Here is a 14444-nt window from a genome sequence, read left to right as displayed (position 1 = left end):
CTCCAGCCTCCTGTATTACCCCTTCTCCTTGTGTCTGTCCCTCAGTCTCGTAGTGACACTCCTGTAGTTGGGTAAAAATTCACCCTGACCCCGTGGGACCTCACAGTAGCTTAGTATTTCTGCAATGACTTTGTTCTCAGGAGCCGGGGCCAGACATAGGCTGTCCTAACAGGATATTTTATTGATTGATTGATTGATTGATTGTTACATGTTTTATAGTGTGCTCAGTGCAGGTTAGCCCTGAACTCATTATGTAGCTGAGAATGACCTTGAACTCCTGATCTTCACTCCTCTGCTTCCATTCATGGTTTGTATGGTGTCTGGGATAAAAACCCAGGCTCTCTGCATGCTGGGTACCAACTCTGTTAGCTCTCTCTGTTTGTTTTGTTTTTGAGATAGGGTCTCTCTACATAGGCCTGACTGTCCTTAGAAGTCATTATTTAGACCAGGCTGGCCTTAAACTCACACTCACCTGCCTCCTAAGTGCTGAGACTAAAGACTGCCAGGCCTGACTCATTTCATTTTTCTTTTTTTTTTTGGGGGGGGGGTGTTTCGAGACAGGGTTTCTCTGTGTATCCCTGGCTGTCCTGGAACTCACTTTGTAGACCAGGCTGGCCTTGAATTTAGAAATCTGCCTGCCTCTGCCTCCCGAGTGCTGGGATTAAAGGCGTGCACCACCACGCCTGACTTCATTTCATTTTTCTTAAGATGAAAGTCTTATGTAGCCCAGGTTGGCCTTGACCTGGTGACAAGGCTCCTGCCTCAGCCTCCTGAGAGTTGGGATTACATGAGCCACTTTGTCACTTTAGCAGTTGGGATGACCTGCTGGCTGCTTGCACCTATCCAGGCCAGCCCTGCCTCTCTGCACAGGAGCCTCCCATGTTAGGCAAGCAGCCCTCCCTGCCCTGCTCTATCCCCTCACTGTGGTACAGGGAATCCCCAGCCTGGCCACACAGCCCGATACCAAGTGGTCAGGAAAATGAGGAGCCAAGGCAGAAGGAGATGCAGTAGAGAATTAAACCCAAGCTCTGATGGTTCAGGCTGTCCCTCTAAGGGACATCCACTCCCACTGCCTCTGCCAGATCCAAAGACCAGTCTGGGAGTCAAGGGTGCCCACAACTCTGTCCCTGCCCTCCGTGCCCATGACTCTCACCCTGGCCATCAGCCACATCAGCAAACATCCCACCATCAGGCCTTGTACTCTAGCTTGGCCCTATCCATCAGGGTCAGCACAGGCCACACAAATGACTCTTGTGCTAAAGTCCTCATGTCCCTCGTTCCCATGTTCCCAGCTCTCCCTCATCCCAGGCTCACTGGCCCCAGCCCCTCTGAGCCCTGGGCTTGTGTTCTCTTGGCCCTTAGATCTCTCTTGGCTGACAGCTCACATGCCTGGCCTCCAGGGGCTGAGAGGCAGAGTGACCCCCTCCTGCCACCCTATCTCCTCATACCTACCCGACTCTGACCCCTGGGAGCACCCTCAGGCCTCTGTACTCTCACAGTTTGGGTGTTTTGAGACTTCAGTTTTTCATATTGGTTCCATCAATCCCTGTACACCCCTAACCCCCAAGACAGGGTCTCTCTGTGTAGCCCTGGCTGTCCTGAAACTCACTCTGCAGACCAGGCTGGCTCTGCCTCCCAAGACCTGGGATTAAAGGCGTGCGCCACCAGCACAGGGCCTTCAGTTCTTACAGACAGCTGTCCCTTCAAAGTACTCAGCACCCACGGGAGAGGCAGGAGCTCGAGATTAGTCTTGGATGCATAGACTGTAGACACAGGCAGCCCTCACCTCTATCTAGAACATTCTGTCTCCTCAAAGGAAAGCATAGCCCCATGACAGAGTATTCTATCTCATTCGAAGCCCTTGGAGCCCCAGGCCCTCTGTGCTCTTGTGTTTGGCTGTCTCTGAGCACTGTCCTTGAGGTCCCTCCATGCTGGAGTCTCTCGTTCATGGCTGTATAATACTCCTGCCTGTGGACAATGCGTGCTGTGCTGTATGCATTGGTGGACACCAGCTCTTCCCATGTTAGTGCAGTGACTCACTGCTGTGGGTGCTCCTAGTTTTCCTATGCGTATTTTGGAAAGGTATTTGTAGAGTCAGATGGAAGCCAGCACTTTGCTGTCTGAGAAGCTCACTGCTCCAGAGGCCACGGGCTTCAGCCCCCCACACCCTTGCTACAGTTGCAACTGCTGGCTTTTGAGTCTAAGCTGTCCTTGGTGGTATCCCGCTCTGATTTCTGTTTTGAGTTTATTGAGAGAGGGTTTTGCAGTGTAGCCCAGGCTGTTCTTACAGTCCTCCTGCCTCAGCCTCTCAAGGATGTGCCACAATGCCTGGCTCCACTGTACTGATTGGAATTGAGGCTTTGCTCCGTGCCTGTGCCTGTGGCTAGGGGACAGGATGTTGCCAGGGTGGGCAAGGGCAGCTCCAGGTGCTGCCTCTGGGCCAGTGTCCTGAGCTATGTGAGTCTAGTAGAACCCTGCAGCCCTGCTGTCCTGACAAGATGGCCAGGGATCTTCCTTGATGGATGGGATCCTGCTGGCTTGGGCTCCTCAGCCTTCTGCCCATGAGCACTGACATGGGGTGGCCTTCTTCCTGGGATACCTCACCCCCAACAGGAGGCCAAGTCCTCAGAGACCGCCAGGAATGTAGCCCTGTGGGGGGGGGGGGGGCAAACCCCTGTGTTGCACCCCTGCCTGCCTACAGTGGAAGTGTCTTCTCCCATTTTTGGTGGCCCTAGGGTCTCCCTAGCAGCTCAGCTCATTTGAGAATACCAGAAATGATCGCTTGGGACCCTGGTATGAGGAAACTGGAGGCTGTGGTTTGATGAAGGGGTAGGGAGCCCTAGCTCAGCTTAAGGGAGGTATAGAAGGGTACCCAGGCCTCAGTTTCCTCTGGCCCAGCTTCTATAACCCCTGATCCCTATCATCCCTGGGGGTGGGGGTGGGGTGGAGTGGGAAGGGGGCTGGTACACAAAACAGAACCCGATGCTTCAGGAGTCCCAGGGAAACTGAAGCTTCAGCTTCTTCCCCCAAGGGAAGTCCCAGAGAAGTGGGGTCAGGCCAGGCTCTGGGCCCAGCAGGGTGCGCCGTTGTTGACAGCCCTTCTGGGCTGATCCGCCCCCTACAGTAATTCTCTGCGCTCTGCCAGTAACTGCCCTGACTTACCAGGCAGGCATCATTTCCTGAAACCCAGCCCAGCCTTAGGGGAAGTCAGAGCGGGTGACTAACCCTCATGCAAATGGGGCCGGCTAGATCGCTTCTGCCTCTGTCCCTGACGGAGCCGCCGAGCCTGCGGCTGCCGTGGTCATGAGGCTGGTGCTCCCCAGCAGCTCTTCCAGGGGGACACGGCGGCCACCATTCAGCGCCCCCGCACCCCAACCATGTCACAGCTGCGCTTCTGGCTGCAGTTCGCTGCGCTCAACAAGGTAACTGGCCAGGGATCAGCAGGGCCACCCAGAGCCACCTGTGGCGCCCCTGAGTTCCCACAGGTGGCGGAGCTGTGGCACGGGACGCCCCCAGCCCTGCCCACTCTCAACTTTTCTTGGCAAGTCACAGTGAACATGCCAGAAGTTTTTAAACCAGAGACTTGAGGCTCAGTGTAGTGGCCAGTGTGAGGATGGCTGTGGGAGGGAGCCTCGGGTACAGGTGTCCAGAGCTGGCCCAGCTGCTCTCTGTACCGGGAAAGGGATGAGCTGGGGTGTCCTCGGTCCAGGGGGACAATTGTCAACACTTCTGCGTGGGCTAAGGCAGGACTCAATCTCAGCAAGGTCTGATGGGATAGGAAGAGGCAGGAGCCCATCTTTCCTCTGGGTTGTCAGTCCAGAAGGGGTGGAGGGTGTCTGTATTTCTGTGGGTCTCTTCTGGGTTTGCCTTCCTGGGCTGGGGAGATGTTTGCTGTATGACCTGGGACAATCAAGGGCTGGTCCCTGCCAGTTCCCTTCGCTGTGGCCTTTCCCACAATGTGGGTCTGTGTAGACTAGCTAGTGACAATGGAGTGGGGTCCTGAATTGTCCTGGGGCATTACTTATCAGGCCTAAGCAAGGCCAAACACAGGGTCAGACCGAGGCACTCCAGAAGCCCTGTGCCCAGAGGAAGTGGGTCAGGAAGTTTATCTCTACTGGCCTGGTTGGTAAAAGTTTTAGACTAGTATTGAAGGCTCCAGGTGAGGTGCTTGCCTGCCACCCCAGTACTAAAGGTGGAAGTAGGAGGATTGGGGGTTCAGGGTCAGCCAGAACAATGTGAGACTGTCCCAGGGTCGCACCGTGCAATCCTCAGGGCTCTCACTTCCTATCCCTATGTAATGCCCATCACACGGGGTGAGGGGCTTTTGACTTACACATGGTACACTCAACCATAGTGGCCTGCTGCTTCCAGTGCCTCAGTTTCCCTTCAGTTCCTTTCTCTGTCTATGATCTTTTAGGACATCAGCCATCCTCTTTCTTCAGGCTGTCTCCCTGGGACAGCTGTAACTGATGTCCCATCTTAGGCTGAGGCCACTGTGGGAGTCCCTGGGTTTGCCTCCACCCGCCACAGCTGTGGAGACCATCACTGACTAGCTAGAGCCATTGTGGGAGTGGGGGTGCTGGGTCTAGAGAGCCCTGAGATACACAGCCCCAGTGCTCCAGGCTTCTCACAACTCCTCTGCCTCCTCCCTTGTCCAGGCCTGGGTTCTCTTGGAATTTTCTCACCATATTGGAGACCAAGGATCGTTCAGGGTCCAGACTGGGTGCTGTGCTGGATGGTGACAGGGCACAGGCTGTGACTGTCCAAGTCTGTTCCTAGTATATAGTGGGAAAACGGGTCTCAAAAGCCTATCAGGTCCTTTCCTGTCCCCTGAATGCAGGCTGCCACCTCCACAATGGGGTCATAGTGACCTGTGTGGTGGGGGCTATTGAACCCAGACCCATAGCATCCCAGGGTAACTTGGGGTTCCCTAGGAAGTCACTAGATACCCAGACAATTGCCTCCCCTTTTCTGGGTAAGACCAAATGGCCCTGGACATGCTAACCCTCAGAGAAGGTGGGCAGTTACCCAGGTCCAAGACTCCTGAGTCTAAGAAAATAAGCCCTGGATGGCAGCCTCACACCAGGCTGGGTAGGCTGAGGGCCATACTCAGGGCTCTTCTGTCTCTCCTGACCTTGAAGCCTTGAAACCCATTGCCTAGTCACTTAGCCTTCTTGTCTTCTGGGGCAGAGCAGGTGACCTGTAACGGGTTACCTAGGTTCAGGACAGCCCCTTCACTCAGCACAGCCCTATCCTCCCTGGCCTCTAAGTACCCGTTCACCTTGGGTGTCTCTCAGGCAGAGCCTTGGGAGCCTGTTGTGCACCCTTGAGTGCTCACTGTCAAGGCTGGGGGAGGATGTGTAAATGGACTTTCCACAGCAGCTTACCCCTGGTCCTGATTGTAGCCCTGTGGGACCTCCTGGGCTCCTGCCCTGCCAAGGTGATGCTCCCCGGGCTTCCTGGGAGCCGTCAGCAGGACAGGTTGCTCTGGTTACCTGATCCTGGACTGAAGAGTACTATGCTGCAGCTGTGATTGCTATGGGACACAGGTACAGTGAGACAGACAGGGTGACTGCCAAGGCTCAGGCCTCAGGGGCGGCACCCTGGCCTCCAGTCCCTTATGCGGCAGGGTTGGGACATGGAGAATCCCAGCCTGCAGGTGCTCTCAGGGTTTCAGGGTGGAGAAAGGACTCCTGTCTGTCTGGTGTGGTGGCTCACTCAGGAGGTTGAGGGAGAACTGCAATGACTCTGAGGGCAGCCTGGGCTACAGTGTGGTTATTCAGTTTCATACATATTCCATAGTTCCCTCATTTAAACTGTACATTCCTGTGGTTTTAATGTCGTCGTCTGTGGCCATCACCCCACCCTTCCCCAGCTCTGGGAATGCTGAGCCACTTGCCATGCCTGCGTCCTCTAGTCTGGACATTTTCTGTTATGGAGTTCCCGCTGTGTGGCCGGCTTTGTGTGTCTTGCCCTCACTGAGCGCCATGTCCTCATGGTCACTCCATGCTGTGGTGTCCTGTTCCTGGCTGTGTGATACTCGGAACACATGGTTGCTTGCCTGGACCCTGAGTGCGCACACAGCTGGCCACTGTGTCACTGCTGCCTGTCTCCTAGGACCCCTCGTGCCTCGAGGACCTCTCCAATGCCTCTGTCTTCTCTTCGTCTGTGGATTCCCTGTCAGACATCCCAGACACACCTGACTTCCCGCCGGCCGACAGCCTCAACGAGGTGCCTACCATCTGGGATGTCAGCACCACCTCAACTACCCATGACAAGGTCAGCATTCAGGGCACCTCCAAGGGCACTCTGGTGACACAGGTGGACAGGCTGGCAGAGCTTGTGATTGACAACAGTGTGTTCAGGCTGGGTATAAGGGGTCCTATACCCCAGGCTGGCGGACCAGTCCCGCAGCCCTAAAGGCCTCCCACATACCCCATGTCCCCTCATGCCCCACACTGGGTCCCAGCTGTTGTATACCTGCTGGGGACACAGCGCTTCCTAGAGAGAGTGGAAAGCAGTTTGAGTTTCTTTTTGTTTGGTTTTGTTTAGTTTCTGAGGCAGGATCTCACATAGCCCAGACTGGTGTCAACTTTACTCTGTTAGCCAAGGTTGCCCTTGGGCTACCAATCCACCTGTCTCAGTCCCTGAATCCTGGGGTGACAGGTGTGTGCCAGCATGTCTGACTCCAAAGGCAGCTTGGGTCACCAGTTCTCATCCCAGGCTCTCTGCCCTCAGTGGACCTGATGGATGGTCTACTGTGACCGACCGCTACTTTGAGGCAAGCAGTGTCTCTCAGGGGACCCTAGCTTCTGGGGTCGACTTCTCTCTGTCCACCCACTCAGCAGGCAGGTGACTGTGGGACACAGAGGCTTCCGGGTGTGCAGGACTCTGACCTAGAGGGATCTTAGCCAGCAGTTATTTTTGCCCCCGGGGGACACTAACAGTGTCTGGGAGGCATGTATGCTTAGTCCGGGAGCTCCTGGCATGGACTAGGCCTTGCCAGGGTCTTCTAGATGGAAGCCTCTAGACTTTGAGAGTGTAAGTTAGGAAGGCTCCCAGGAGTCTCCAGGAAGGAGGCCTTGGTGCCATACAGCTCAGAGTTAAGGGCTGACGGTGCAGTTGGTGCAGAGCAGTCTCTGTGTGTTCCCCACCCCCTACTGTGTGGAGCTATGAGATCAAGGCCACAGGGTACTGCCTATCCTGCCCAGGGCCCCAGGCTGCCTGGACCAAGCACCACAGCCATATCTGAAACCCAATACCCTGTGCTGCTCCAGCCCGGAACATGACTCAGCCTTCCAGGAACTTCCACAGTCTGTTTGGGTTTTTGTTAATTTAAGAAAGGAAAAAAAAAAAAAAAAACAAGGCAGGAGGGTTGAGTGTGGACTTGTAACCTTCCCAAGCTTCCGCTGGCTTTCAACACCCCTGGCCCTGTGCCCAGCAGAGCAAGGGACATGTGACAGTGACTGTGCCTGCAGTGCCCCAGAGACTCCTGTCCCCCCTCAAGGATGCTGCATCTGAAGCAAGCCCTCCAGGTTAGGGCTGGAGGCTGAGCAGCTGTGCCTGTGCTGCCAATCAGAGGGACTGTGGCTCAGTGGGGAGAGTGCTCCCTGGCATGCACCAAGCCCTGAGCTCCGTCCTCAGCACCAGATGGCCCAGGTGTGGTGTTGTCCCCATAATCCCAGCACTCAGAAGGTACAGGGAGTTCAGGGTCATCCTTGGCTCGTTAGGGTGTTTGAGAAGACCAGCCTGGGCTATATGACCTTGGTCTGAAAAAGACAAAACAAAACAAACAAACTAAGGGGTATGATGCCTTTACAGAGGACACAGGCTCTGTCCCCAGCATCTACATGGTGAGCACAGCCATCTGTAACTCTAGTTTTGGGGGGTCTGGCACCTTCTTCGGGCCTCGGTAGGCACTGCCTTCACACAGTGTGCTTTACATACATGTAAGGAAAGCACTCATATGTACAAAACAAATAAATCTTTAAAATCTATCTGTATGTCTCTAGATTGAGGAGTTGAGAATCAGTGTGCAAAAGAGAACCATGTACCCTGCGTGGATTTAGACTCAGCCCACAGGCTAGGCCACACCACTTGTCCAGACCTGGTCAGCCCTGTGGTCCATCCATATCTCCTACAGAGGGACATTTGCAGTTTGGTCACAGTGTTGGGGACATTCTCACTCTGTTGCCCACAATGGAACCTTCACCCTGAGGAGGCCCTCAGCTCCCCACACACACACACACAGGTAGTAGGGCTGCTCCTTAGCACAGATTACTCCCAAGGACATTTGCCCAGCCCTCAGGGCCCAAGTCTGCATCCTGGGACTATCTGGCTGGCTTTTGTCCACTTTTCGCTGGACCAGGGGCTACCATCTTGGGGTCCCCCATGTGCCACAGAGACACAGACTGTTAACAGCCCTCCCTACCAGGGTCTGCCAGGTCCCAGGATGAGTCAGGCAAGGCTTTGGTCTCTAAGACTGAGCAGTCCCCTGTCTAAGGACACAGACACTGCCATAGAAGGCCATGGCTCACACTCTGCCCTGCTGTCCCCTACAGCTGTTCCTACCTAGTGGGCCATTCTCGGCTCCCGAAGACCCGGTGACTTCGATCTCCAGCACTCCACTTCTCATCAGCTATCAGGTGATCTGAGTGGCTGCGGTGTTTCCTGGGAATCTAGAGATTCTCCGAAGGCATCTCCAGTGTGCCATGCCCTGGGCATTACGGGTGCTGGGATGCCCTGCCCATTTTACAGTTGGGAAAACTGAGACCCTGCCTTAGGCCTGAGGGCAGAGCCACGTCAGTGTGCTGGGGCCATTTTGTGCAGCATCCCTGCTGCCCTTGGGGAAGCTGGATCACTGCAATGTGGACCAGACCCCTGAACTGTCACCCACCCCCTATAGTCACACAGCCAGCCTGAGGAGGAGGAAGGGGAGGAAGAGGAGGAGACTGAGGAACTGGGCCATGCTGAGACCTATGCCGACTATGTACCATCGAAGTGTAAGTGTCTGGGCCAGGGATGGCATGGAGACTCCGCTAAGAAGACAGGGGTAGGTTTATCATCCATAGTGTGGGGCGTCAGGAGCAGGTTGTGCCTGCAGTGGATGACTGGCATCCTGCTGGCCACTATTCCTTTGTCATGTGCCAAGTCTGCCTGCTCTCTGTCCCCTGTCCAGCCAAGATTGGAAAGCAGCACCCAGACCGTGTGGTTGAGACCAGCACACTGTCCAGTGTCCCACCTCCGGACATCACCTACACCCTGGCACTACCCACCTCAGACAACGGCACCCTGTCTGCCCTACAGCTGGAAGCCATCACCTATGCCTGCCAGGTAGCTGGCCTCCCCTGCACCCCCTGCCCCGGCTCATAAGGAGGGTGCCAGGCACACAGGCCTGACCCACCTCTGTTCATGTTTACCCACAGCAACACGAGGTCCTGCTGCCCAGTGGGCAGCGTGCTGGTTTTCTTATTGGGGATGGGGCCGGTGTGGGCAAGGGCCGCACAGTGGCTGGCATCATAGTGGAGAACTACCTGCGGGGCCGGAAGAAGGCTTTGTGGTGAGTACCTGCCAGGCCTAGTGGAGCGGGTAGGTGGCATAGGGTGGTACAGGGAGGCGTTCCTGACCAGGCGACTCCTGTAGGTTCAGTGCCTCCAATGACCTCAAGTATGATGCGGAACGGGACCTGAGAGACATTGAGGCCCCAGGCATTGCAGTGCATGCACTGAGCAAGGTAGGCCAGGCACAGACTGACAGCTGAATCCAGACCCCGTTAGTAAGAAAAGAACTGAGGCAGGGGACTGTCCCAGCTGAACCAGGTTTCCTTTATCAGGGGGAAAATGGAGGCTTGTGGGTGGCCTGGCTATGCCAAGTAATCTTTCCCAAGAGGGAGTCTAAGCCAAGGACAACCCTGAACACATCCCCATGTCTGAACCTGTGTCCACAGATCAAGTACGGTGACAACACTACCTCAGAGGGTGTCCTCTTTGCCACCTACTCTGCCCTGATTGGAGAAAGCCAGGCAGGTGGGCAGCATCGCACACGCCTACGCCAGATCCTGCAGTGGTGTGGTGAGGGCTTCGATGGTGTGGTATCCTGCTGCCAGGGATGGATAGGTGTGTGGGTGGGTGGGTGGGTGGATGGATGGGCATGGAGAGGGCAGAGCTGAAGGACTAGGGCTGTACTGAGTGGGTGTTGAATGTGAGGGGCTCAGTTTAGGAGAGGCCCAGGTGGAGACGAAGGCATTGGCATGCACTGACCAGAGAGGAGTGCCCCATCATACTAGGCCTGTGTCTTCACCTCTGCCTGGCACAGCCCCTTTCAGAGCCATTCTGATATTGGGGACTGAGCATAGAGCAGGACTCCCACATCGTCCTTACATCCTCCTGGTCTGCTTCCAGCCAGCCTGTGGGTTGTAGGCAGCCAGGCTCTCTGTAGTATTAGGGGTGACTGTTGGGAACATTGTGGCTACTGTGAACACCAAAGGCTGGCAGTGTTAGACAGAACTTGTCCATTCTGGGGCTCCCCAATGTGGCCACTGGCCCTCCAGGGATGTGCCGAGGGACCCAGGGGTGGTAGGTGTTGGGCCCACAGGCTCTGTGCTGCTGTGGAAAGAGCTCAGCACGGTTCTCCCGCTGTCGTGCTCTTCTGGGTAATTTGGCCTTCGGTCTTAAGAGTTTTTCTGTGTAGTCTAAGCTGTGTCCCTCCTTGGTGCCCCCCCCCCCCCATTTTTTGAGGCAGGGTTTGTCATGGCAAGGTAGCCACCAGGCCTGGCTTGTGTGGTGCTGAGCATGGAACCTGGAGGTGCATGCATGCTAAGCAAGCGTGGCTACCCCTGGGCCCCATGCCACCCGCTCCCAGCACTGTTTTAACCAGCATTGAGTGGTCCTCAAACTCCCAAGTCCCTCCACATTTCCCCAGTTCCCTATGCTGCATTGTGGGATAAGTGCTTGGGGACACCTCCTGTGCTCCTGGGAAACTCCTTAACCCATAGTGTCTCAGATTGTGTTTGACGAGTGCCACAAAGCCAAGAATGCCAGTTCCACTAAGATGGGCAAGGCCGTGCTGGACCTGCAGAGCAAGCTGCCCCAGGCTAGGGTGGTGTATGCCAGCGCCACAGGTGAGATGTGAGGTGGCAGCTGAGTGGGATGGGCAAGCTGGTCATGTGGGTGGCCTCTTAGTGCCGTCACCTACACAGGGATGGGGGTGTCCTGCCACAGTAGACTGCACAAGATTGGATCTGTGCCCTGTTTTTGCTTGGCACCTGGGGCGGATATGGAGCTTGCTGTGTCTAAGCCTACCTCCCCTTGGACATCTTCCTCAGCACCTCAGTTCCCCTCCCTTGGCTCCGAGTCTCTGGGACTGCAACACTGTACCCCACTCAGCCTCCATATGACCCGCAGCACTTCCCAGCTGTGTGGTGAGTTGCTGGCCTTAGTGTCCTTCTTCCTACCCCTAGGTGCCTCTGAGCCCCGCAACATGATATACATGAGCCGGCTGGGCATTTGGGGTGAGGGCACACCCTTCCGGACCTTTGAGGAGTTCCTGCATGCCATTGAGAAGAGGTGAGCCCTATCTTTGCCTGTGGGGGTGGCTGGTCTTGCCAGGTCGTGGCCTGTGCATATATGGTGTGCTCTGCCTTGTGGCTCCCATGGGGTGAGTCGCTCAGAGGTGCGCTCTATCTGCCTGCAGGGGCGTGGGTGCCATGGAGATCGTGGCGATGGACATGAAGGTCAGCGGCATGTACATCGCTCGCCAGCTCAGCTTCTCAGGGGTCACCTTCCGAATCGAGGAGATCCCGCTGTCCCCCGCCTTCCAGCAGGTCTATAACCGGGCAGCCCGGCTGGTAAGTTGGGCAGTTGTCTGCACTTGCTGGCATGTGTCACACAATCATACTGTAGGGTGGGGGCAGAAGCTTCCGGGTTCATGTCAGAGCCACGCCAGCATCAGGTTACCTGGAGCAAGTCTTTGGGTTTGTTTCTTTTGTTTTGTTTTTTGTTTTCACTTTTATTTTGCGTTTGTTTGGTTTCTCAAGACAGGATTTCTCTGTATAGCTCTGCCTGTTCTTGGAATGCCCTCTGTTGCTCAGGCTGGCCTCGAACTCAGATATCCACCAGCTGTGACTAGAGGCATAGATCACCACTGCCTGGCTACTTTAAAAAAAAAAAAGATTTATGTATTTGGGGTGTGGGGGAGGTACAGCGAACTTTTTTATTGATGGTATTGAAGAGAGTAGGGAGGGATCTCTAAGCCCCTCCTGTTACCCTGGGAGGATTTGTGTATTCTGATTCTATGTTCATCCGTGTTTGCCTGCCTGCGTGGATGGATGTCTGTGTGAGGTGTCAGACCCCTGGGACTGCAGCTGTAGACAGTTGTTTGCTGCCATGTGTGCGGGTGCTAGACTTGAACCAGGGTCCTCTGGAGGAGCAGCTCCCCAGCACCCAGCACTTTGACTTTTAGTTCTGAGACTATCTTTTTTTGGGTTTTTTTTTTTTTTTTTTTTTTTTTTTTTTTTGGTTTTTTTAAGACAGGGTTTCTCTGTATAGCCCTGGCTGTCCTGGAACTCACTTTGTAGACCAGGCTAGCCTCGAACTCAGAAATCTGTCTGCCTCTGCCTCCCAAGTGCTGGGATTAAAGGTGTGCGCCACCACGCCCGGCTAGTTCTGAGACTATCTTATCTTACTGTAACCCAGTTGTCCCAACCTCTGGCAATCCTCCTGCCTCAGCCACCCATGTGCTATAGATAGTAAGAGGCATGTATCAGAACTCCTGGCCTTTGCCTGAAGGAGTCACAGCTATGACACTGGCAGTCCTGCCCCCGTCCTAGGACTCCCAAGCATGTTGTCCTAGATGGTAACATGGGGCCAGTGACCATGTCCAGTCTCCCTGTGGCTGTGGGCACTGTCTGGGCCCTGTTCCCACCGTAGCCCTCCTGCCTCTGTTTCCAAGTGCTAACATGACAGGTGTGCACCATCACCCCCAGGTTGTCTACTATGTGCAAGGCCCTGAGTTTAACCCCAGCACCACAAAATACAAAAGAACAAACTAGGTGTGGTGTCACATTGCTGTCACCCAGACACTCAGGAATCATGGGCCAGCTGTATTGGAGAACAAAACAAAGGGTCAGCATGACCAGCAGTGGACGCCTACAGTGCCTGCTTCTGTGGCCGGCCTCCAGTGAGCGTTCATCTGTAGGACAAATGTGGCTGTCCTGACAGGGAGCTCCTGGCAAGGATGGTGTGGCGGCTGGGGCGCTGCTCAGGACCTTGCAGAGCCTGGGGTCAGGCTGCTCTCCTGGTGCCCAGGAGGCCTTGAATTCAGCTGCCCTGTAGAAACTCTGAAACTAGGTGTGGGGACTCATGCCTGTCATTCCAGCACATGAGAGGTAGAGGCAGGAGGATCAGAAATTGAAGGTTATCATAGGCTACATACCCAGCTCAAGGCCAGCCCTCTTCCCCAGTAAGTCAGACATAGAGTACATCTGTGGTCTCAGTGTCCAGGAGGCTGGAAGGCAAGGGATCAGGGGTTCAAGGCCAGCCTGGGCTACCTGAGAGTCTTAATCAAATAGCAACAATGGCCCTCCGCAGCCCCAGGCTTGTTTGCTTTCTTTGAGCAGTTCTTTGAGAACTGTGGGTGTGAATGCAGTATGGGTTTCTGGAATCTGCCCTGCACTCTGGCTCTACCATCCTCACTGTACTTCCCTCCCTCACCGTTCCTCACCCCACATGCCACCTGCCCCAGTCCCCACCAAAGGCTGGCTGCCACCCTCAGCATGGGCCTTGCTTTTGTAGTGGGCCGAGGCCCTGAGCGTGTTCCAGCAGGCAGCTGACTGGATCGGCCTGGAGTCTCGCAAGTCCCTGTGGGGTCAGTTCTGGTCAGCGCACCAGCGCTTCTTTAAGTACCTGTGCATCGCAGCCAAAGTGCACCGGCTAGTGGAGCTGGCACAGCAGGAGCTGAGCAGGGACAAGGTGAGTATAAACACCAGCCTGGGAAGGGGACAGTCACCCTGGAGCCCACATGGAGCTCAGACACCCCATCTCCCCACCCCCCACAGTGTGTGGTCATCGGGCTGCAGTCCACAGGGGAGGCGCGGACCCGAGAGGTGCTGGATGAGAACGAGGGCCGCCTGGACTGCTTCGTCTCCGCAGCAGAGTGAGTGATGGGGCAGAGTGGGACCGCCTGGCGCCTCCCCTGACTGTGCCCATTGCTGCCCCGAGCCCCTCACAGCTGGGGAAAAGTCATCAGGGAGCAGGACTAGACAGGAATCTTGTGGATCTGGAGGCCACATGGGTTTTGATCCTGGGACATCTGCCCCCATACACTGTGGTGCTAGTTCAACACAGTTCCATGGGCTTCTCAGGCCTGGCATTCACGATCCTACAGATCCCTCTCAGGAGTCACCTCAGTTTACCCCAGTGAGGCTCCTTCCTGCCTGATCCTACTCA

The 14444-nt window shown here is 55.4% G+C and overlaps 1 protein-coding gene across 9 annotated transcripts in view; it reads left to right on the top strand.

Annotated features, from left to right (window-relative positions):
- Nucleotides 1-14444, top strand: part of Sbno2 (strawberry notch homolog 2) — a 48645-nt gene that overhangs the window by 27038 nt on the left and 7163 nt on the right. For 6 of the 9 annotated variants that reach the window (XM_085842982.1, XM_029482431.2, XM_021173733.2 and 3 more), the window contains 12 exons: nucleotides 6118-6279; nucleotides 8562-8645; nucleotides 8906-9002; nucleotides 9179-9333; nucleotides 9426-9559; nucleotides 9643-9733; nucleotides 9947-10090; nucleotides 11002-11119; nucleotides 11459-11564; nucleotides 11692-11845; nucleotides 13791-13967; nucleotides 14054-14151. In XM_085842982.1, coding sequence (XP_085699108.1) covers nucleotides 6118-6279; nucleotides 8562-8645; nucleotides 8906-9002; nucleotides 9179-9333; nucleotides 9426-9559; nucleotides 9643-9733; nucleotides 9947-10090; nucleotides 11002-11119; nucleotides 11459-11564; nucleotides 11692-11845; nucleotides 13791-13967; nucleotides 14054-14151 — 1520 coding nt within the window. Of the gene's footprint in view, nucleotides 1-2990; nucleotides 3423-6117; nucleotides 6280-8561; nucleotides 8646-8905; nucleotides 9003-9178; nucleotides 9334-9425; nucleotides 9560-9642; nucleotides 9734-9946; nucleotides 10091-11001; nucleotides 11120-11458; nucleotides 11565-11691; nucleotides 11846-13790; nucleotides 13968-14053; nucleotides 14152-14444 lie in introns of those variants that run through there. The other 3 variants (XM_085842983.1, XM_029482435.2, XR_003837773.2) reach the window with 3 other exon arrangements.

Source organism: Mus caroli, unplaced genomic scaffold, assembly GCF_978045245.1.
Source record: "Mus caroli unplaced genomic scaffold, Mus_caroli_1 scaffold_9, whole genome shotgun sequence".
In the NCBI taxonomy this organism is placed as follows: domain Eukaryota; kingdom Metazoa; phylum Chordata; class Mammalia; order Rodentia; family Muridae; genus Mus; species Mus caroli.
This window is presented reverse-complemented; position numbering and strand designations above follow the sequence as displayed.